Source organism: Aulostomus chinensis, chromosome 20 (assembly GCF_037954235.1).
Source record: "Aulostomus chinensis isolate RoL2024-O1b breed Wild chromosome 20, RoL_Achi_v1.0, whole genome shotgun sequence".
Lineage (NCBI taxonomy): Eukaryota > Metazoa > Chordata > Actinopteri > Syngnathiformes > Aulostomidae > Aulostomus > Aulostomus chinensis.
Window position 1 is genome coordinate 13,356,549 of NC_141339.1, and position 24,520 is coordinate 13,381,068.

General features: G+C 41.1%; 1 protein-coding gene across 1 annotated transcript; it reads right to left on the reverse strand.

The window, feature by feature from the left end:
- Positions 1–62: 62 nt before the first annotated feature.
- Positions 63–24,490, reverse strand: paplnb (papilin b, proteoglycan-like sulfated glycoprotein). Its single transcript, XM_086190327.1, has 17 exons — positions 24,322–24,490; positions 14,768–14,867; positions 12,396–12,508; positions 11,681–11,749; positions 6,876–9,025; positions 6,235–6,314; positions 5,815–5,924; positions 5,013–5,073; positions 4,805–4,907; positions 4,445–4,575; positions 3,392–3,709; positions 3,101–3,277; positions 2,870–3,020; positions 2,711–2,791; positions 2,291–2,447; positions 2,107–2,185; positions 63–685 (listed from the first exon to the last, which is right to left on the reverse strand). The coding sequence occupies exons 6-17, from the start codon at positions 6,289–6,291 to the stop codon at positions 422–424; spliced, it is 1,689 nt and encodes a 562-aa protein (XP_086046453.1). The 5' UTR covers positions 6,292–6,314; positions 6,876–9,025; positions 11,681–11,749; positions 12,396–12,508; positions 14,768–14,867; positions 24,322–24,490; the 3' UTR covers positions 63–421.
- Positions 24,491–24,520: the final 30 nt, after the last annotated feature.

Consider the following 24,520-nt stretch of genomic DNA (forward strand, 5'->3'; position numbering starts at 1 on the left):
AGTGACAATGAAGTCCATGAGTCATCAGATCTTTCACCCAATATTAGGCAACAATTTACACAAATAAATGACACAAATATTTTGGCTGAAAACACTGATACATTTTATTATTCAACTTGGCTGGTCATATTATTTTCCATTATTTTATTCCGGACTCAACAGCCAAAATACACAATCAAACACTGATCAGCATCAAAAGAAGTGTCAAAGATCAAGAGAATAATAAAAACCAGAACTAAGAACTGGGATCAGTTATAAAGTAAAGCTATGATAAATCTTTCATGAAAAACTCAGATGTTTCAATTAAATATCCGTTGTGGTGTCCATTACACGTTTCTGTGTGCTCAAATACCATTTAACTTGCTTCATAGCGAGGACTTTATTTATCCCATGATTTTGGGGTATCAGTGGGTGGGTGTGATTAACCCCTCGCCCTGTGAGAAGCCCTAGTGGACACTCTCCTTGGTGTAGCCCTCTGAGGGGCACGTCCACTCCCACACTGTCTCTGGCATGCCTCCAGAGAAGCAAAGTTATTAGCATTGCCCTGGCAGCTTCCGAACCAAAACTCAGTGCATTTGCCATTGCCTGAGTCATAGTAGTACCGAACCTTCCAGTTATCACAGGGGCCGTCGTCGCGAGGCAGGGAGCACACACTGGATGTGGGTGGGTTGACAGGGGATGAGTGCTGGTTAGCAAAGACAAGCAGAGATAGTAAATCTTCCAATTTAGCTGCAAATTTATAAAACAGGTAAAGAGTCCATGCTGAAGCTTAATATTATTATGAGGTATTCAACTACAAACAAAAATGATCACATCATGGTGTCACCATGGCAATGTAGTTTGCTGAAAAACACAATCTTCACTGTAAAGCATCTAAGGATTGTCAAATTAAATTCAGAACAAAAAAAGTAGGTTTTTCATGTCACAATTTTTTAAAAAGGCATTACCATGTGGCCAATTGCCAGCTATAGTTTTGCACAGACCCTCAATGTAGCTGTGAAACAGCTGGAAATGTTAGCCAGGTGTTTGGTAAACCCCAGACAGGAGAGAAACATCTGAGGGTACAACTGCAGTCAGAGGTTTCATCCTGATGCTAACTGCTCAGTTTAACTTGAATAGGTCAATGATTTAGCGAAGAGACATCTCTCAAATGCTATCCTGCAAGACCGTACCTGCTATCCCTTCAATTTTTATCCACAGTGCTGAATGCAGCCATATAAATTGTCATACTGTGAGTCATATAGATCCACTTTTTCCTAGAAAATCCTTGAGGAGTCAACTGCAGTTAAGAGTTTTCAGCTTGATGCTAACTGCTTAGTTTACCGAGTAACACAAGGATTTCGCTGAGCAGAAACCCCCACTAACCCAACCCAGCAAGACTGCGACTGCTCTTCCTTCAATTTGCACATGATGAAAGACAAAAGACTGCGCTGACCGCAATGATACGAATTGTATGTTTGTGGTTTAAAAAAATGTGAGACGCTGTGAGTTATAAAGTTCCACTCAACACTGGAGTCTATGATGCAGTTGGAGGAAACTCTTGTCACTTGGAGGGTCTTAGAGCTCAATAAGTGTCTTTTTACTTAGTTACATTTTGTGCTGCATGGGGTTAGCATCATGTTCAAAGGGTTATCCCCGCTTAGTTTCTTCAGAGCCTGTAATTAATTCAGAGTTTCTGCAGACTGAGACAAGTATTTTCTTTGAAGAATAAACTGACTGACATGTTAAATATATGTGTATATATGGTATATTTACTGTGACAAATTACTGGTAATACCTTACTGGCACCATCATTTTTTTTTTTTTTTCACTTTTCAAACATGCGGCTTCTTTCCAGAACATTCCTATTGTGTGCTTGCAGAGGCCGGCGGTAGGCCCTCCGCACTTTCACTCACAGAACAGCCTTGCCAGCATATTCCCTGGTCTTGAGGTTAAAAAAAAAAGAAAAAATTGGCAGTTCAGATTTACCAGGAAATCAGTTCTTGCTGTCATTCATACATGAACCCTTCTAGGGAAAATACTAGAAGAATTCTGAGAAAGACTGCATGTGTGAATGAGTATTTATAAATTTGAAAAAACAAGATGAGAAAAGAATCTAATTCTTACCACAGTTCTGTGATATTCGGGACATCCAAATCTTCCAAATCCTTGAGCTGGAGTCACTCCATCCAAACAACATCCGTACCTAAGAAAGAAAGATATTCTTCAATGCAGAAACTAATTTGCAGAGCCAGCAAAACAGTCACCAATTGTACAACAAAGGATTGTAGGACAGGGGAGGAAAAGTTACCTAGTGCGGACACAGTCTTCTTGGGGGCAGCCCTCATTCCTGGGCCCGCTGGCAGTGGTGTGGCCATCAGGGCAGCAGCCATAATATGACTGTGCACAGTGAGGACCAATCACTTGAGGGTGGGGGTCATAGGCAAAATTGGAGTGTGACCTAGAAGCTGAATAAAGTAAAGTTGATGAAGAATAACAGATTTTTATAGTCTATAGGGTTAGTTTTGCTAAATGGTTCGATAATATTGTTTCTGTGTATCAAAAGAAAATCGTGCCGCACAATCACAGTCTAGACAGCACTAATTAAAACACGTGGAGACACAACTCTGCTCAAATAACTACCTGTATACATTCATTTGTTAAATTCTTTTGAGATCTTCTGCTGTGTAATTGCACCTTCCAGTAAAAAACATCCTCATGTTCTACCTACTTGTGGAATCTCCGTGAACGTAGGGCATAAATCCTCTCATGGTGCTCTCATGTGACCTTGGGTCCTGTACACTTGGGACTCCTAGAAAGGAGAGTGGCGAAATACCAATGAGCAAAACCAACTGAAACCTAAAGATTGTCCAATTGGTTCACGACTCACTTTGAGCTCGAGGGCATGGTTGTGTGTTGCACGCCTCCACAGTAACGGGTCTGTTTGCTGTTCCACACCTAGCTTCAGGGTAGGGGTTCAGATTTGTATCATAACAGCCTACGCGTCTCTCCCTGACGCCACCGCCGCAGCTCCGAGTGCACTGCAGAGACATGAGAGAGACATTAATAAATGAAAATAAAGAAAATCATCTAGAGTCTTCATCTGGATGAGTTCAGTTACCAGGCCGTAGTCAGTCACGTGCCAGGTGATGTGTGTGTGGCAGGCAGGTCTACGGCAGACTTGGACTGAGGAAGGTCTTGTGAGACCGGCGCAGGCATGGTCAGCCAGAGTTTCGCCCTGTTGACCCACACAGACCACCTCTCTTGTCTGTTCGCCCTCTCCGCAAGTCACCGAGCACTGATCATGATGAGAAACAGAAGTGTTGTTAATTCGGGAATGAATCATCTTTCGCCACAGCCGGTGTGCCTCACACTTCTGTCAAACCAAGCCCCTTCGACGGGAGATACCAACCACGCTGTAGCTGGAGACGCTGTACTCTGCAGCACATGGATGAAGGTTGCAGGCCTTCTGGCTCGGCGGTCTCTGCAAGCGCTGAGTAATGCAGTACGTTTCATCCACCACATGGGGGTTCACCGGGTCCTGTACCCAGCACTCCACAGTACGATACTGCATTCCTCCGTTGCAGGCGGCTGAACACTCACCATAAACATCTACTTTGTAGATGTATGTGAGTGTTTCTATCGGGTGAGGAGCGATAGCAACAGGAACCGAAGCATGAACAGAATTTGAATCCTCGTCTAAGCCCATAAAATCTCCCTGGACCAGCGTCTGTAAGACAAATCATTTCGTTTCAAAGGTTGTTAAAGTAGGTTTTGAGTTTGCCATCAGATCAACAACTACAGTCAGATTCACTGGTCTTGATCATGTGATGTGTACTAAATGTGTAAAGATGAGAGGATTCACAAAAAAATAACCTCAATGTGTGATTACAGAGTTCTACTGTAACAGCCGTAGCTCACTGACAAGTTGTGTTTATTGCACCATCATCGTATAAAAATCTTATAATAATTTGATTGTTTGGTATACATTAACACACCCTGAAGTTCAGGTACTCTTTAGAGGCAGGTCAGATTTGGAGGTTAAAATTATTCTAAAACATATTTTATTGAAGCAGAAATCATCAATTTAAGCAGTGCGGTCAGATTTACCTAAAGCCCTTTGTGTTAAAAATGAAATGTAGAAACTTTTATTTATCGAGATGAAAAAAACTATGTTTGCAAATACTTATGAACAAGGACCACGAAGAACTAACACATAAGAGTAAAAATAATTCAAGTTCATACTGTTGCGTTACTCTTACACCACCCGAGTTGTAGTTTTGTCTCAACTGAAGGTGCTCAACACCTTTAAAAGTCTACCAAACTTGAATATGAAGCTGAATCTTGTTTCCTGTGATGACTAAAGACTAATAGTGGATGAATAAAAAGATATTACATAAAAATCAGTAACAGTCTGAAAAAAAAGATTGCTACATGTGCGTCTAGATCCCAGTTTTGGTCTCACCCTGCAGACGCCATCCACACAGATGTCACTGCGGCCCTCGTAGCACCGTGTCCCGTCTACGACTGCGGGTCTGTGACGGTAGAAGAAGGTCCTTCCTCTCGGGACGCATGCCAGCTCACATGGATTGGCGCCTACAGAAACAGATACACCCAGATTGCTTTGATCATGGCATCATTTTTATGGGTTGGCACGCATAGAACCAGAGATTGGTACCCAGTTATTAACTGAGGGTTGGTGGTAAGTTATGTCATTCACTACTTGCCTATCATGTGAGTTTTATATCACTGGAAACTCGAGAAATGTACACACTGTTTGTATTGTTATCTGGACTCCTGAACTGAATATTAATTGACCTTTTACCTCCATAGTAAGGCACCCATGTGTGGTGTTTGCCTTGAAAGCCCGATCTGTCAAACTGCGCGCACTGCTCCTCCCTGAAGTCCCTGGATCCAGCTGGACATGCCTACGATTGCATCATGACGTCATATAACCCACATGTGGTATTTAAGCCATGTCTGATTATTTGAAAAGAAAAAAGAAAAAATCCAAACACAAAATGAGTTATTACCTGTGTATTACAGATCTTAAAGGACTTGGAGGATCCCAAACAGTTATGACCTCCATCTGTCCTGTAGGAGGAGGAGGAGGAGAAGAAGAATCAGGTTTTCATCTCAAATATACATTTCCCCTTTGTCAAACCTGTTTGTGTTCACTGGTCATGTCTAGGACTATTTTGGTCATTTCTAAAATGGTGACAACCTCGACCAGTTTCCTGTTTATCCGGTTGGATGTGGGGAGACGTTTATTGCTAGTAATGCCTGACTTGATGGTTTATGTGTTTGTTCATTTATATATAGTAGGTGTCTCAGCAGTCATTGGCTCACCAGGTGGCTGGGTTTGGTTGGACTGATCTATTTTCTTATATATGGTCACACCGTCCACACCCTACACACGTGAACGGACTGCTTACTTACTTTAGCTCTCTCAAATAAACAGATTTTACTTTTAAGAGGTGTATGTGAGCGTGTGGTCTCCATATTTGCTTAGCTCTATTTATTTAGCTCTTCCAAAATGCACTTCAGTTGAAAAAAATCAATTTGTAAAATCATTAGTTTAATAATACTAAAAAAAAAAAAAAAAACTGTAATAGTACAAAAAATAAGAAAAAAGAAAAGAAAAACGAACTATGATATCAACACATAATGACTACAAAAATGTGAACTAAAGAGAAGTAGGCATTTCAAGACAAAAAATGTCTGTGGAAATGACGTAAAAGCAGTAAAATAATGCAAGTCAGGTATTAAAGACATAAAAAAAATGGATGCTCTATTACTCAGATGGGACTATCATCCCAAACTCCTCAATCTTACCTGGAAGTAATACACTTCCTTGTTCTCATGGAAACCCCGGTGCCGCAGGTACGGCTGCAGGGCCCGTAGGGTCCAAACTCTCCCCAGTAGTCATGGGTTGGCTGCGTCAGCTGAAAGACACCCAGTAAAACTCCCAGTCACTCAGCCGCAGGAACACATTACAGCCCACCACGAACCACCAAACAACAGCATACGTGGTGCACTAAAATAGATGGTGGAACATTCAGCCACAAACTTCCCCTTACATGTTGCATAATGTGCACTGTGTGACATATAAATGGCATCATGGCCAGTGCATGTGGAGGAAGCACTTTTTTTTTCTTTTTTTTTTAAAGGTTACGGACATTCTGTACTGAGGATTCAGGAATGTTTGACACGTGCACGCAAAAGGTATGATGTTAATGTATAGCTGGGACTTACAGTAGAGACGGACGCAGCCAGTAGCTGTAGGATAACAAGGCCTTGCAGGATGCTCATGTTCACCGGAAGCAACTGCACAACTACGGTTGAAGACATTGAATACCTCAACTTTTGCTGCAAACTAGAGCTGCAGAACTACTAATGAAGGCAGTGATTCATATGTCAACATTTACTTCAAACCACCAGTTACACACTTATTCAGTTCCAACTTCATTTTGCAGTATCCTATCCTCGCTGCCTCTGCGATGTCATCTTCTGTCAAATACCAGACGGTACCTTTACTGAAACGTCAGTACCCCTACCTGAACGATACTTTTATAAAACTATCCTGCACCACACGTTACATTATTTGCTCTTTTGCACTTTTACACATTCAAAACAGGAAAATTAATTGAAAAAAAAAAATTAGCAACAAAGTATTTACCAAAATTGAACTTCAATCTATAAGTTTGATATTCGAAAACACACTTTTCTACTTCACTACTTAGCAGTATAACATTATGAAAATAAAATGCAACTTGGGAGTTTTACTCTTTAAGTAAGACATTTGTTTCATGCTCCAAGTTTTAGATGTGCAAATCATTTATTGACCTAAACACAGAAACTAATGACAATCATGATAAGATCTCACTCTCTCTTACCTTATAGACGTGAAATTGCTGATGGAGCAGCAGTCCAGCCCAGATGTGCACCACTGGAGTGAAGCTCAGCACCGTCACCCAGCTTTCTATCCTCTCACCCTCCCATCTCCAACACCACAGCCCAAGAAGTGTCAGGTTTCAACCATGTAGCCCCCCCCCCCCAAATGAGTTTGAATTTTTATTTTTATTTTCCCACTTTAAATAATTTGTATGGAATAGGTTTGGTGAACTAATGTTGCAGATTTTGACATCTCGTTATGTTTCATTCATGCTCAATCTGTAAATTCCAGCATAAAAGCGGAAAAATCCGAGCACTCATTATTTAATGGTTTTATGCAGGAATGTTAAAAGGCATTAATCACAATAAAGTCCAAGTATCATACTAGAGATCCATAACAAAGGGATCCGAGGTGAAAAAGCTCCTTAAGTTAACACAGAAGCAACCGGAGGCTTTTGAAGAGCTCTTAATCGTGATAATTGATATTTCTTCAGTTTATTGACCGCTGAATGTCCCTTGCATACATCCCATAACCACTAAATACAGAAAAAAAAGTCACAGCTAAGGAATTTTGCGAGGCACATTGCCCTCAAGCTGTAATTAGGTTTATTTTAGTGAGAAACCACAGGGGAACATTGCCTGGTTGGAAGGAGAATATATATGAAAGTACCACCAGTAATCAGAGAAATGTGAGGTTATTGTGTCAGAATTTCCATGAAGATTAGATAGAGGAGCCATGCGGCTTGATGAGATGAAATTATATGCTCTTATGTCTTAACTTTAGCCTGTCAACGTACAATGTCAGAGTGAATGCAAACAATAAAAAAAAAATAAAACAAAAAGTAAGCTAGGGTGTGTTTGGGGGTTATTGGTTGACACACAGCTTATTTTGGATGCCTGTATTGTCTTCTCACCTCACGTGCTGCTGAGTTTTTTCATTAATGTCTCACAGGTGACGGTTTCGAGTTTATTCTTACGTTTATGGTAGGATTTTGTTGTCTTGTATTATGGAATTTCCTGGACAAAATGCAATGATACGGATTCATTTTACAAACTTCTTTACGGTAAATGTCAGATTCTATGTAAAGTATCTGACCTTTAGGTGTGACCTCATCGGCTCCAGATCAGTTCCCAAAATGTCACTGATCGTTCTTCAACTTGAGGTTTATTTTCTAGCTGAATCCATCTTCAATTTCCTGAGTAATCCTAAAGAGAATCTAAAAGAGAAACCGATGCTGGCGATCCCATTACCCCCATTGGAAACGTAATTATATTTCATGTAAAAAAAAATTTAAAAATCCTTTTTTGTTTTAATCGTAAAAGCAAAAAACATAATGATTAAAGTTTAAAAGGTTGTCAAACTTCATTTGATCGTTTTAGCTTAATCTTGCTGGCCGACAGGCGTTTAAGAGCCTGGAGACCTCAGCCAAACTCAATGTGAAAAAACAAACTTCACTTTATCAAACAAATCTGCCCCAAAATTTACAGGCTCTTCCGTGGCTCAGCTATACCCTTCCACCAAGGTTAGAGAAATTAAGCCTCGCAGTTTATGCGTAGTGCTGCTAAAGGCCTCCTATAGGCAAACATAATAATTACTATTTACATAATGAAAAGCCTATATAATGCCACTCAATATACCAATCCCACCTCTAAAGCCATCCCTCCCAAATTTAGACTGCAAAATTCAAATCCAAATCCACACCCCATAATTGTCTCTCTCTACAATGTCCGTAAGTCCGTCTCGGCCCCTCAGAGCTGCCGGTTCAGTTTTTGGGCTTGCTTCTCTTTGGTTTCAAAGGCACTCTTGGTGCTAAACAAGTCATCCACTGCATCTATGATCTCTTGCATTTCCCTTGACAGCTCTGAGTAGCTCTCCTTCAAGTCGTCCTGCTGCTGCCTCAGGTCCACCGCCGCTGCCATCAGCTCGGTGGCCTGGTGACTGCAGTGGCTTCTCAGCTGCTCCACGTCTGATAGCAGCACCTCCATGCTCTTCATCAGCTGCTCCAGACGGTCGGCGGTCAGTTCAAAGCCGGATATATCCAGGCTCTCCACCTGGCTGTTGTCTGGAACCTGAGATGTAGATGCTTGCTCATCTTTTGAGTCTACCTCCATACTCCTGTTGTGGCAGCTCTCAAGTCAGTTAAAGGGTTATCTAGAAAAAAAGGAGAATCATTTAATGACTGAGTGTGAAATTTTGAGAGGAGAGGCAGAGAAATGTCAAAGCAGCTCCAACTCTTTGTGTCTCTCTCTCTCTCTCTCAGCTAGTAAGGACTTTAAGCTCCTTGCAGGAGGTGAAAAATGCACTTCCGACTAATCTTTGTGCACCTGCATGTGCGTGCGTGTGTGTGTCTATGTGCGTGTCCAGGTGCCCTTTCACTGACGTGCTCTCCTGTAATCCGTTTAGGGAAGCTATCCCGAGCAACACCCTCCCCTGTCCAGACCATTGCAGGCATGTGTGAGCGACAAGCGGGACATCAGATTATGCGGTTCTTCCTCCTCTCAAACTATTCACTGCCGTAGACGGATTAACCCTGTGCTCATGAACTCACCTGTGGGTGGCCTTGACACTCACTCACACACACACACACACACACACACACACACACACACACACACACACACACACACACACACACGAACATAATCTCCCTTGTTTCCTCTCTCGTCAGTCTCTCTTATCCTCTTGTGGGACAGATCTATCTCTATTGATGAGTATCCCTAACATCATCGCAGCCAAGAAATGCGTGTACCAGAAATTTGCATGCAATGTTCTAATAATGTTTTAAGAAACACAACAAATTTTGGGGAAAATGCACAGACTGTCCATATTTTTTAGAGCCAGCCAGGTAGATAGGTATCCTTCTTTCCTCTTTGAATTACTTACAGAACTCCAGACCATCACTGGTTAGTTAGCTTAGCTTCAATGAGTGCTAGCACTGTAGCAGTAGAGAATGCCGCCTCAAAAACCAAATACATTTTAATACACCCATTGTATTTACTGACAGTCCAGCAAATAAATTCCCTTCTCTCCTCTCTGCCTGAATCATGGTGGTAAAGACCCTCATGGGTTGGCTAACCGCTGGTTAGCTTATTTCCAATGAGTGTTAGCAGCGTAGCAGTAGAGAAAGCCACCGCAAGAGCCAAATACACTTTAAACCAAAACGCTCTTTGTCTGTATTAATAGACATAGGTTTGTGTTTGATTTTCACTCTGAAAAAACTGTTAAAATTACAAAGTTGTTGTTACTTCAGAGGCAGATTCCTAACCGGAACTACTTTGTTAAGTGGGCGCAGTGCACGTTGCCCCACCGCTAGGGTTCATTGCAGCCAAGCTAACAAGGAGCTAAGCTAACTAGCAATCAGCTGCGGCTCCTTAATACTTAAAAAGAGAAGGTTATGAATATGTTTGTTTGGCACTGAAAAGGATCCATAATAAGTGTATTCCCCCAAAAGTTGGTGTGTTCCTCCCTAAAAATGCTACAGTTGCAACCCAGTTTGTGGTATTCAGATCTTAATGATGGTAGAGAGAGATAGGAAACAGGAAGCACCAATGGGGGAAGCCCTGTGTGGTATCCTATGAACATCACCCAGCTATCAGATCACCCTGTGACGTGTCTCTCCTAAAATCTTTTCAACAACAAGATTTTTTTCACATCCTCAGAATGTCCTCATTTAGAGCAGCGTAGCAAGCTCTTACAACATGGATACGTGCATCTTATGGAATTACTTTCACATTACAAAACGGTGGAACAACCATAGCTTTGACAAATGTAGCGATGTGGGCAACGTGGGAACGTTCCCACAACCTTGGCGAACTGCATTCTCTAATAATATCTCAAGTTTAAGTAATGTTTTCAGGATGTTTATCGTTTTAAATAATGTGTTTATGAGGTTCAATTTTTATAAGCCAAATGTTTCAACTGCTGCAATTTGGGGATCGTTTTATAGCATGATTATAGAGCAGTTTTTCCTAGAAAGAATTCAACAATGTCCTTAAAACTCCTCTGAATTTTGGCCGGATAAAAACATTCAACTTTATTACGACGTTTTTGTTTTGTTTTTCGTTTTTAGAAAAGGTTAACATCCGAAAAATGTTCTTTCTTCTTTAGATTAACATTTTTTCTTCAAGATATCATCACTCACTTAGTTTTTCGCCAGTGTTTGTCAATCCTTCTCAGCTTATCTGCTCTCAAAAGATTTAACTTGGTGCAAGGTATTATGACGGCTATGTAGTGAGTTTTTCTTTCTCTGATTTTAGTTCATGTGGTTTATGACAGACAAATTACGGGAGAATCTTATCGTCACACAAAATTAGGGTTAATGTCTTCATGGATGTATGGGAAATCATTTTACGCTAGAAATTCTAACATTGTAATGAAGTATGTTTGAACTCAGGTTCACCTCAAGTCTAGTTTTTCAAAAGAAAGTGTGTAGTGTGCAAAAAGGTAGTTATGTTCATTTACATGAACAAATATGAGTTTTATATTATCTGATCTGTCCGTTAATTAAACCATGACTAAAAATATGTTTGCCAGTGGTGCTTAAATGATATTCTGTCCAATCAATTTGCTTTATTGTTAACACAGAAGATTGAATTTCTACAACTTCCACACAAAGCAGTATTCATTCACGAGGAAATATGTCAACGCACATGGCGAGTTTCACCTTGTAGAGTAAAACTAACACGGGTTGGAGTAAAGATTTCAACAACAACAAAAATTTAAAAAAAAACAAATTCCACGTTGGACAACATGTTAAAGTGCCGGCAGCCTTTTAAATGGCTGTAAAGATAAGGAGCGTGACCTCACCAGCCCAGTCTCTTATCAGTGGGAGCCAACTTGCTGCGAAGAGGCCGGTGTCAAGGACGACGACCTCCTCTGTCCCCGGTGTTAAATATAGAAATATAACCATCAGAAGAGCTGCGGAGCACTTTTAACACTTTTATAACACAGAACATTTGTGCCGCGAACCACAACCCCCTTCTATTTCAGTTAGATATTTTAAATTTAGGAATAAAGTATAAAAAGAATTGTTCTGTATTTTATTTTCTCCCTGCATCAACTGTATGTTTGTGAGTTCATCTGATCGTTTGTGTGCGCGTGTTCGTATCATTCTTGTATGTGGTTGAAAGACAAAAACAAATCGTTTCATTGAATTCAACAACTACTTCATTTGAATTTGTCAGAAAAATATACTGATTTGTACACAATAGTTATCTGAACTGACAACTGTCAAATTGACTTTTCGAATTCATTGACAACTGCGCAGTGTGAAAACCATGAGTGTGTCATCCTGATGTCTTTCACAAGAATCCCCCGGCATGATCAAACTACGAGAAGTAAGCAAGACTGTCTTAAAAATACAGCACATTGCTTCAGTTTTGTCTCTGAAGCATCTAGAACAGAAGCAAAAGAAAAACCCCTCCCTATCACGGCTGATCCTGAACAACTCACGTCACCAGATATAATAAAAATAACTCAAATAAGATTAATAATTCTAAAATAAGAGAAAATCAAGTCTTACTTTTCTCTGTGCTCACGTTCTTGTGAGCATCCAGGATGTTTCAACATGCAGACTGAAGATAAGCCGGATGTGAGGAGTGGATCGGCCCCTGAACACAGCGTCTGCCCACCCCGCTGCAAATGCACAACCATGACGTCTTTATGAAGCTTTTCAGGGATAAATTTAATCCAGTTTTAATGTCATGAAAAATATATTCTGATACAATCCAGAATTTTACATCAAATTTAAAAAAAACATGTTCATAGGAGTGATATTTTGCTGAATATTTCTTTTTTTACAATTTTACTGTGGTATACGAAAAAAAAAATTGAGAGTATTCAAACAAAAAAGCCCAAGACTCAAAATTATTGTATTATCTTATTTTGAAACACGAGTCAAACTTGGTTTTATGTTCTGCACCACACGCTCTTGTGAAATGTCTATAAAAGTACAACAATGCCGTTTGGACTGCTGTTGTTGTTTTTTGTAGTTGTGGTCTTTCATGTCTTTTCTGGGAATCTCACATTTTTTATTTCTACTTTGGGCGATAGTTGATTTTATTTTGTTATTTACGCTGGTGTATCAGATGGTGTGTTTTACTTCCTGACCGTTGTTATGATCAGCATTATGTCTCATCAGTTAATTCATCCGTCCTCGTCTAATTAGCTCCCTCCCCACCGCGAGGTGCTGCGCCTGTCTTGTGTTGTCACATTAGCTCAGGTGTGTTTTAATTCCGCGTTTCCTATTCTGTCTGTCTGATCCTCGACTGGTTTGCCAGACCATCCGGTGTTCAGTCTGCCTGCTCGTCCGTCCCCAGATCAGGGCCTCCCCTGGCCTACTTGGGATCCCAAGTGAAAGTTTGCTTTCGTCACCACTGTGTCTCTCTGTTTGATTGCTAGAGGGATATCTCTGAAACTAATGGATAAACTTTTGAGAAATTTGGTGGAAATGTAAGTAATATTAGAGGGGAAATGCATCTGACTTGGATCAATCTGGATCAACTTTTAGAAGTAGAAGTGGTAGTAGCAGTAGGAGTAGTAATAGTAGTAGTAGTAGTAATAGTAGTAGAAGCTCCTGGATCCTGAAGACTGCTTTGTGCCACTTGCAGGGTGTGGCTATTGGCCCTATATTTTTTCCTAACACATTATGGACGAATTTCAAACATTGTCCATGTGAAGTTGATGGAGGAAGTTGTAGTTTCTGTACATCATTGTGATAGTATTCTAGATCTGTGACCCAGAAGACCTTTTTTTAATATAAGGTTCTATTTCTAAATGATCCAGATGCTTGCGTCAGCAGGAAACTGATATTCTGTAGCCTGTAGACTCCTTGGTGGAGGTACATTCTCAAAAGTCGTATATAGTAATCCATAAAGTCATAAAACTCCTGCCTGGCGGGTAAACATGATTATTTGCATCAATTATGTGTTTTGTATTTTATTGTATATGCTATGTTAACCTGGACAGGGATTGCAGATGCAAACAGAATAAACAAAACTAACTGAACTAAAAGTGAAGCCACAAAAAAGTGTTGTTTTTCTTGTTTGTGTGTTTGTTTGTTTGTCTTGACAATGGAGTCAGAATTTACAAGCTGCTGAGTTTGTGAGAAGGGCAACCTTGATACACCTTGTAGTTTCCCCATTTTTCCACACAGGGGCAGTGTTGCAGCGTTGATCCAGGTTTCCACGATTATTCAAGATCCTTAAATAGATGTTCCTATATCTATTGTCCACTTGAATTCCTTCATGTGTGCGCATTTATGTTTGTGCGTTTTTTCTTTTTGTTAATTGCCCTCCAGCTTGAATGTACGGTGTAAGTGTTTGCTTTGGCCCGTAGTTACAGGTGAGTGCTTGTGAACTCTTAAGAGAGGTGAGACATGAGTGAGCCCCAACACGTGTGACCCATTAAGTGCCAGCGTGTGTGTGTGTGTGTGTGTGCGCGCGCACGCGTGTTTCTATGTATGTCGGTGCAGTGTGGGGGTTCGTGGGGTATGGATTATTTCACCCTGGGTCGTATTCAGAGAGGCCAGCCAAGCGTGAGGCGGTTGGGAGAAAGGGGGTATTGTTGTGGTCCAGATGAGTGTCAGAGGTGCCTCAGAAAATAGATTCACTCGTGGGGTTTAACAAAAACACACTTGCAACAACCGCCTGACCCCTCCGGCTATGAGCATGCCTGAACCTCTTTCAAAGGAGTAAAGGGATTAAATGTATCAATTCACATGGTCTGGTATTTGTATGTGACTTATGCTGATGGGACTGGTGTTACAGTTATTAATTTTATAAGGGAAGCGCCGGAGTAAAATGGAATAAAAATCCGTTCCGTCTGATCCAAACTAAAACAATTCAAGAATTAAACAAATCAAATGTCTCAACCTCCTTCCGTCTGTTTACTTACAGCTGCGTTTCTTTGTCTTGCACACAAAACCTCCTCCTCTTCCTCCAGACAGCTGGTTTATATCTGCTCTCAGACAACCCGTCATCATCACTAGTTATTGCTGCAGAAAAAAGCACATGACATTGTTTCCCATCCATAATTTACTTAGAAATAAATGAGAGAATAAAAAAGCTCTCTGTCACTTAAAGAATGGGAGAGTTATTGGTCGGTGGTTTGCACGCCGCGTCGGCCCTCAGGACCCTCGGGGGGAAAGAGATTCGCTGCAATGTCTTTACCCCCAAAAGTTTAGGACTATTTATGGACCCTAATGGGTATGCATGGGTAAGATTTATGGTTCCCCATCTGGTTCACTGGAGTCATTGTTGTGGTTCTTCGGGACTTGAAGTTCAATTCTGCTGAAGTGATCACGTGTGAAAGCACTAAGTTGTTTTTTTTGTGGAATTTGGCCGGCGAGGGGGATGTTTGCATCTTAATGAGTTCTTTTTATGACTTTGTGAAAGAGATCTGCAATTAAAGGTAAAACGGCCTGAAGGCAAAAGATAACTCAGGAAATATACGTTTTTAAATGTGCATTCAAGAGCAGCTGGAGAAGTGGAAAGTTCCAGTTCAGTGTCAGTTCATGTCAAACAATCCCGCTAGAGGAAATAGGTTTTTGAGAGCTTCAAGAAGTGCAACACACGTCACCCCAGCATTTGTGGTGAAATATGAGAAATTAGATGATCCTATCAAACATTATGTCACGGTTTTTCTCATAGACTTGTCTTTGTTGCTGAACGAGTTTTGTGTCGCTAATGTAATATTAGCCTTCCAGCTAGCTAGTTACTTTTTGCGGCGCTAATGTAATGTTAGCCTCCTAGCTAGCTAAAAAAGTTACCGAAGTGTCAGCAATCGCTTGGAATACCAATGTCCTGAGCTTCATTTCATTTCTTTTACGTGCAGTAAAGTTGAGGATGCCACCTTTCTGCATTCTTACTGAAAAAAATCCAACCGTGTCGGCTGTTGGATGTCGTTATGTGTCTTCACCGCTAAGGGGAGGGTCATGTTGTCAGATCTGTTTGCTAGCAGGGTAGAGCAAAAACAAGGGAGCTTGGTTTCACCATATTTTGTGGAGGAATTCAACATGACGCAAAGAGGAATTCATTAAATTTTGGGTCAGACTGGTGAAAACTATTGACACCGCCCCCCAAAATCTCTTTTTAATCTTCGCAGACTTTTTTTTAAAAAGAGAAAAAGATCAAAAGTGGATGAGTAGCACATGGCTGGTTCGGATCCATTTCCTTAATGAATAACAAATGACCTTTGTGCTCTTTTGTGACATCTTGCTTCACGCATGGATTGATTCTGATGTCACACACAAACAGAGAATTTAGAAATTTGTTGCAATTTGTGTGGACCGGCGTCAGATATGGTTATGGTTATTTGTCAGAAAAAGTTTATACTTTTCAGTTGAGACAGAGAGAAATAGAGATTTTGCCTTTTTAGATAAGAGAGACTTTATTCCCTGTAAGGTGAAAAACACAGTTAAACTGCTGCTCCACCCAAGCCTTAAAATCTGGACGTGTTTCCTCAAGATGTTGCCTTCTTCTTGTAAATGGGTGGGATTCCTGATCCCATCCCTCCAGGGGAGTACAAGTGCATGAATAGCTAATGTTCCAACAATGAGACCTCCCTTGCTTTCATGTGATGCCAGAGAATTTCGTCTCCACTGTCAGCAGAACAACAATGTGAAGTCTCTGCAGTGCTAAACCTAATTCATCTGATACTTAGGAGTCAAATGTTTCAGGTTTGACTTGGAAAACATGGTGGAAATAGTATGATTTGTTCTTCGTGGCACCTGCTGAGAGAATGACTCATCGAACTGATATGATCAGGAATCTGAACGTAAATAAAACCGTCTCTTACTGTATACCTGACAGCCCCTCTACTCTACAGAGCTTTAATCATTTTATATCTCCTCCGCATTCTTGCACCTGGCTCTCTCTCTCTCTCTCTCTCTTTCTCTCTCTCTCTCACACACACACTCACCACAAACTCACACTCACACACACACACACACACACACACACAGATTGAAGAGACATTAATGGGACATAGTTATTTTTCTTCCCAGTGAAAAAGTACGCTTGGCCAGCAGCACCGATAAATACGAGAAAGTGAGAATGTGGCCTTTTCGGGAACGGCTGGGTCCTAAAACGAAACCACATGTAATCCAGCAGTAAAATAGACATTCAATATCAATATCTAAACTCACCTGAACCTTTCCTCTCATAAATATCGTCACTGTAATCTCTTAACTTATTAATGAACTGACAAATACAGTCTATCTCTGTATTATCACAGCCGCCATGTTTTCTTGTTCCTGCAGCAGCAGCAGCAGCCAGGACCTCATTTAATCCCAGTCAAGCTGGAAAACAGGTTTGAGACACCGGGGAAATCTGCTGCGCCTCTGCTCCTCTCATAGCTAATTAGTGTGTGAACTAATTGCATGCTAACTTTAGCAAAGCGACAGCCTAGTTCCATCTGTCCGCTATCTACAGAGTAGGGAGGGTGATGGAGTAGAGAGAGAGCCTGTACTGATGATATCCGTGCCGCTTTTAGAACATTCTAGCAAGAACCTTTCTGACCTCAGGAGCTGTGAGATTATCCTCTTTTATTCAAACAGCCATTTGATTACCTAAATACCAAATATTCAAATGTTTTGTGTTTGTGGAACACGCCAAACTGCGCTACATTGCGTTCTTTCATTCCTGCATTTCTCACGTTTGCATTTCAACCATCCTCCAGCATCTCAACTGTCGCAGTTGCAGTCAGTGGACATATTTTGTACCCAGGTAACCCCCCCCCCCCCCAAAAAAAACCCATCAAACATCAAAACATTGATCTGCTGTTCAAATTAGATTATCATACGTTCCACCAAATCTTACGACTGACTGGTTTTACACACTTGCACGGCCCGATGATGGACAAAGCGGACTCCCTTTGTCTCTCACACACACACAAACACACCACCGTCACCGGCCACCTGTCACCACCCCTCCAGCCTCTTTACTGTCTAAGGGTGTGCGTGACGCTCCAATTTGACACAAATACGATATTTTATACGACTGGGGGGCAGAAAGATGACATGCGGGATTCTTTTAAAGTCAAGAAACTTCCAGGAAACTGAACAAGAAGAACGAGTTTCAAAAAGTTGACGAGGTTTCAGGACGGAGATCCTAACGGAGCAAAGTTAGAAATCAAAAAGTGACGTTTGATTTTTGCACAAATGTGCGTAATGGGGAAAAACGCAGAGGGATAATGCAATCAGAGCTCAGAGATCTGACAGAGAAATAGAAGCATGTCATCAAGCAGAAACAAGGAAACTGAGAACATTTATCGTCTCTTCATGCTGTGTTCAAATCCGACCAATAATCTTTCTCGCTCTTAGGGGATGACATTTACTTTTCTCCACCAATAAAGCAACACAAAACTGAGAACTGTTTCCTGTGCGTCGTCACTCCCTGTGAAACAAATTTTCAAAACCTATACCCTGTAAGGACATAATATCTCCGGACCTAACAAAAAAAGAGCAAGAAACAGAAAAAGGACAGAGCCGACTGACTTGATAAGTCACGCGTACACATCGCCTCATACTTCACGACAGAGACATAATATATTTCCTCTAATCTTGAGCTATTGTTAGCGATTCCATGCAACCTGGCGAAGCTTCCATCAACTTTTATGGAAGATAAACTATGCGGCAGCTTGTGGATTTCACAGTGAGCCATAAAGAAACATTAACAGCAGTCAGCTAGAATAACAAAGAGTAAATGTTGGCGTGTTTCCTGAGGATATTGAATGAGCCAAATGGTGTTGATGACAGACACACAGTAGCTTCCTCCTGTGTTGATTAGATAGCAGCCTGCCGTCTCTTTCCCTGAGTGTGAAATATACGGGGCAAGATTGGACACCTGCAGCAAACCAAATGTTCCGATCATATAAATGAAACCTATAAGGCGTGCTTGTCCAAGATGTAATTGTGCTTAAATTATTCCTTTAAAAAGGTTTATTTTCAAGAGCAAGACATGCTTAAATCTTGAAATGTCAATAAACATAAAACCAGACGGACAATTTGGAAAAATCTAGTTTCATATTCTGAATGTTATATGTCTCATAAAGCTATTATCACTGGGATAGCTTCTTTGATCAAGTTATTTGTGGCCTAGATATAGAGTATCGCAGATATTTGTAAATGCTTCCTCCCATTTGTGTGCTACGTGTATAAAAGCCTTGACTATTTTCGGACCGTACTATCATTAATGTGATGCGGGTGCCACGGTCATCAGAGATGACATTACACACCCTCTTAGGCATTTCCTGTGGTGTTTCCTGCTCGCTTATGACTTCATGTGCTAATGTCTGTTAATCCAAGCAACCTCTCTGTCTGTGTCAGGGTTTGCTATCACAATGGCTCTCTCTCTCTCTCTCTCTCTCTCACATACACACATCAGCTTCAACTGAAAGCTTCAGCACCTCCCACTTTCCACTATTTCACAGCTGATGGTGGAGATAAGGAGGTTCTCATGAGCGCACATGCTTGTGTGTGCACGTGTGAGGCAACACCAGAAACCAACAAGTTTATTAAAGACTATAATGGGAATTGTAACACGTAAAAGAAAAATAGTGGCTCAGCGTGTGTAATACAAGCACACGAGGTATTTGTTCGCAGTGTTTAAGCCTGACCTTTGCCTACGCACCGCCATTAGAACAGTGAACTTCATGAGAAGGCTAACTTAGCACGAGCTAAGGTTGAAACTCTCAGTTTAACAGTCAATTTACATTCCAGCACTCTGCTCTGGTCACAATCTTTGTTTAGCGACTGGAAGAATGAGATTGCTGTGGCTGAAGAGAGTTCCTTCCACAGGGTGGCTGGTCTGGACCGCTGCACCCTCATACAGTGTTGCTCCAAATAGTTTGTTCATGTGCAGAAATGTTAAAGCATTTTGCTGCACTGAAAAGACTCATATATAAAACAACTGCTTCATTGTTCATGCGGCCATTTTCTGTCTAAGTTATTCCGTTTTTCAGCCAACAGCCCAGATAGTCGAATGATATTCCTCCAGAGGTCACCAAAGATAAAGATCTACGTGACTCGATTAGACATTTACATGCAACTTGTTTTGAAATAATACTGTAAATACTCCTAGAGACACTGCCGAGTGGCTGCAAATGAAGTGAAAGCAAAAACAAAACCATCATCTTTGACCATAATTGGATGCATAAACATCATTAAATGCAGGAAATCTTTATCTTATGGCCAGGAAGTCATTTTGTGTGTCCCACGCCTCAAGTCTTTTGAGATAAATGCCTGTTTTTGAAAGAACAGAACATCATTTCCTGGTGCGTCACATGACACAATCGTACATTTGGATTTTTTTTAGGGTTACAACTCAAGACACATCCACGCTGGTAGCTTTTAATTTGAAAACAAACACAATCCCACAGTTTCAGAGTTAAACTCTCGCCATGCTATCACACTTGAAAATGCAGGTTATCACTCGACTGTTCACACTCAACGCGTAAACAGGATGCAAATTAACAGACGAACACAAAATTGCCTGTGGGTGCTAATTTATCAACATCCATCAGCACCCTTATGTTGATTATTAAAAACAAAAAGTGACTCACAAATGGTGCTATATTATGATGGATTACATAGTTTGGTTCTCACACAGCCACACCCAAATGGATTCAGTCCACAAACAACCAGAGGCCCAAAACCATTATTTTGCAGGATGAGCCTCGCTGAAGGTTGACCCGGGCCACTGATATTCCACTGGAACACCTTTAATATACACCTTCTACTCCTACAGGCAATTTACTGTCACCACTCAACCTAAACTGCATGTTTTTGTTCTGAGGGATGAAGCTGGAGCGCCTCGAGGAAACCCACGCAGGGACAAGCGCTTTAAAGAACCCTCCCCAAACTGACAATAAATTCATTAAAAAAAAAAAACTACATCGCCATTTTTGGAGCAAACCAGATCAAGCTCAGCGGTTCTAATGGAAAATACAGGGGGGCTAAAGCGGAGTTCAAGATCAAACAGGCGTCAGCATAACAACAACCAGGCATATTTAAATTGCCACGTTAATTATATTCAACTGCACTTACGATTTATGACTTAAGCTTTTCACTTGAACTGAAAAGTATTTGGACTATGGTACTCCCACTAACTGAAAACAGCCAGACACGTCTACACAAGCATGCCGGGAACTGGGAAAACTGTTACAGCCATCTGTAATTTCTTTCCCTGGAAGACTAGACGATGACATGTTGAAGGGGACAACTTTGGCATTGTGCGTCTGCTCGGCTGCTACCTGAGGCCAAAAATCTTCATCACTTTCAGGATTTCAGTGGTTTCAGTTAACAATGAAGTCATCTTGCTTTGGGAAAGGTGATATTGTCTGGGAAAGGCTTTAATGCCGAGACGACACCCCGTGGGACAGTCAAATAGGTTACGACCTCTCCACCGCTGACGGTGTTACTCACCAGTCTGTAAAACAATAAATCATGGGAGCATCCTTTTTAGTAAGAATTCCGTTCAGACAAAAGAATACAGTACAAGTGATAAAATATATTTCGAGATAAAATAACTATGTGGAAGTAGACAGGAAGAGCAGCAATGTATAGGATATGCTGCTTTAGCCCCCACGGGTCCCTCACAAGTTACTTCCACAGGAGTGCGAACTGTTATCCATTGTGTTACACGACAGTGGACGAAAAGTATTACTCCCGGGACAGTAAGAGCAAACGCCGTATTTCCCAGCAACACGGTGAGTGCCATACTTCACAGTTCTGACTTTAGTTGTCTTGAGTTCTTCAAGGTTGAGTCAGTCACTGCCGAGAAGAATTATTGCTATTCAAACTAAACGGCCAAACAAACACACCCCTTCCCTGCAGTGCTGCTTCAGAAGCCCCACCCTCAAAAAAAGGTCATGGACTCACAGTGCCAAGGTAATGACATGAACAACCGGGCTCGCACACCAAAAGATAAATACGACCTGATGTTTAGTATATCGAGAATATTATTGCTAGTAACTTTAAAAGTAAAAAGAACTTCAGTGATGTGGGGGGAAAAAAAATTGTTTTTGAAAAAAGGAAAATAACACGGCAGGGTAATATTTATGCCTCAAAATCACTACGTCAGGGCTTCTTTTGACAACAGCGCTACCGCCATTTTGGACTGAATACACTGAAGGATACATTAACGGATAACTTCTATAAAATGACAGACAGGAAGAGGGAAGTGTGGAGTCAAATGTTATCGCACAACAGCTGATTTTTGTAGTAAGTTTTCAGTCCAAAATGGCAGAGAATGAGCTCCCTCTGCTGCTGATCAGCTGGAATAATATTTGATGTTTGTTTGCACAGCCGGAGTTGTGTACCACATATCTTTGTCATTGCATGTATTTTGAGGAGACAACTAGTGAAATGTAAGTAGATGTAAAATCAGACAAAAAGCATATTTGAACTAAATTCTGAATACTTCACCACTGTAACAGAAGCAAGAGTGAGAGATAAATAAACTACAAAGTCCACCTGGATGTAGTTTCTTCAGGCTGATTTAGGTCTTGTGAGGAAAATACATAAACAGGTAATGACTACCTTACAAAGACCCTGAGACCTGACATAAAGTGAAACCATGTGACCTCAGCTACTGTCTGCCAATCCTACAAGCACCTTGAGAGACTTCTGGAATTCCACATGGCCTAAAGCACCTGGAACCTCTCCTGCTGTCAAGCTGAAGGCAACATGTTCATGTCACTGCTGTGTCTGAACCATGAATGAACACACGACCCTCCCATAATTCCTACAGTGGAGGAACATGTGAGGACGGTTGACCAGGTGCTGATACACAAGAAGATATTTTTAGGATTTTGAATGATGACCACACACACAGCAGTCGATTTAGCGTGTGTCAGGGTTGTGTTTTCAAATGAGGGCTTTCGAATTAATATCATTTTATGAACCTGGTAATATTTTTGTCAATAAAAAGCGTAATATGAGAGAGTGTCGCTCCTCTGAGGAACACTTGCCACTCGATAGAACGAGCGGAACCACCGTCAACTTCCAGAAGCCGCGATGAGGCGAACCGTGCCTCAGTGACGCGTCGGAACTGGGATCTGCTGATTGTGACGTTTACACAGAAAAATTGGGTCATCATGAAAGCAGTTTATTGGAGTGTGAAGACGGCTGCCACTGAGGGGAATTGACATTTTGCAAATTGTCTTCTTGCAGCCTTAGTTGTTTTTACATGAATCAGCCACAGGCATGACAGAAACACACATATTTAATGTCACATGAACACAGGTGGGCTTGTTGTTCACCCCCAGGTGAGTCTGCTACCCTGTAGAACATATATTTTTAAATACTCAGAGATGAATGATGGAGGAGAGGTTGATGGTGCAACAGGTTGCATAAGAATGAGCAATGATAAGCAACATGGGGCTGTGACATTTATGTGAAATAGCTGTGTGTGATGGACAGGTTTGTGCTCACAGGAGAAGCGCGGTTTCATGAGAAATGAACACTGACATTGAACCTTTTCAAATGGATCTTACAAAACTGATTCTTGAAGAAGTGCTGCAGCCAGAGATTGATGAGCACCTGTCAATAAACCTCTCCCACATCAGACTTGCGCAACAGCAGCAGATGGAAGAGGCGGAGGCGGAGCTGAAAAATGGTTGTTGTTTTTTTGACATTCTCAACTAAATTTCACAGTAAACAACTCTAATCTGTGATAAACAGAAAGGTTACCTGCAATAATGAACCTGTTTTGATGAGCATTTGGACTGAAAAGTAAGGGAAACAGGGGACAGTTTGATACCTTGATATCTTCCGTTGTTGTTTCCTGACAAACGAAATACTCTTAATTTACTCCAGAAGCGTATTCGCTGAGCACAAAGACTAGAATGATGGGAAGCAGTTTATCCTAGCTATGAAGGTGTTTATTTGTCAAATTATCCCTCCACAGACAATAATAGGTTGACAAATCTCCCTCATGATATGGTTCATTTTCGAAGCAACCTTGAATGGCAGTTTCCTCAGCAGGTTTCTTCCTTCTCCTTAATCTCGTGAGAAAGTAACCTGAGATTGGTTGACCTCAGCACCTTCACCCCGCCACCTTTTCACAGTGTCGCCCTGTAATGTAACACCTTGGGATACATCAAACCATTCCCTCTTCTGCCGCGTCGGAAGTTTGGTTCTTGTGATTTACTGTTTTGACATTTTGGTCCTGCTTTAATAAAGTTGCAGAGTTCTTTGCTGATACATATTACATCTTTATAATTGGTCCATTTTTGGGTCACCTATTTGCTCCATTGTACACATATTCAATGCTCGAGACTAAATTAAGTACACGTATATAAATCAAGAAATTATATTACTGAAAATAAGTTAATTTACAACATAACCAGAATAATATGTTACTGATTACACTTCCATTGCATTACTGTCACCAAAATAACTTAAATATACATGTGGTAGCATTAGCCTGTTAAAACCAATCTCTTACCCATAACTTCTCTTTCCAGGGTCACATGGTACAGTATGGCGATGTCATCAATTGACAGAAAGGGGCCCTTGTCAGCGCAAAAAAAGTGGATTAAAACATACAAAAGACGTGCAGTACCATTATGAAATTATTTTGCATTTATTCCTGAAAGTCACTGACGTTCCAGGCCGCATCATTAAAGCTTCTGAGAGGGAGATAG

Excerpts from the sequence above, each read along its gene's own strand:
- paplnb (XM_086190327.1), bottom strand. The coding sequence starts at position 6,291 with ATGAGCATCCTGCAAGGCCTTGTTATCCTACAGCTACTGGCTGCGTCC. Across the intron at positions 4,908-5,012 it reads TTAAGATCTGTAATACACAG|GCATGTCCAGCTGGATCCAG; the intron begins GTAATAACTCAT and ends ATGCAATCGTAG. Across the intron at positions 4,576-4,804 it reads ATGGGTGCCTTACTATGGAG|GCGCCAATCCATGTGAGCTG; the intron begins GTAAAAGGTCAA and ends CTGTTTCTGTAG.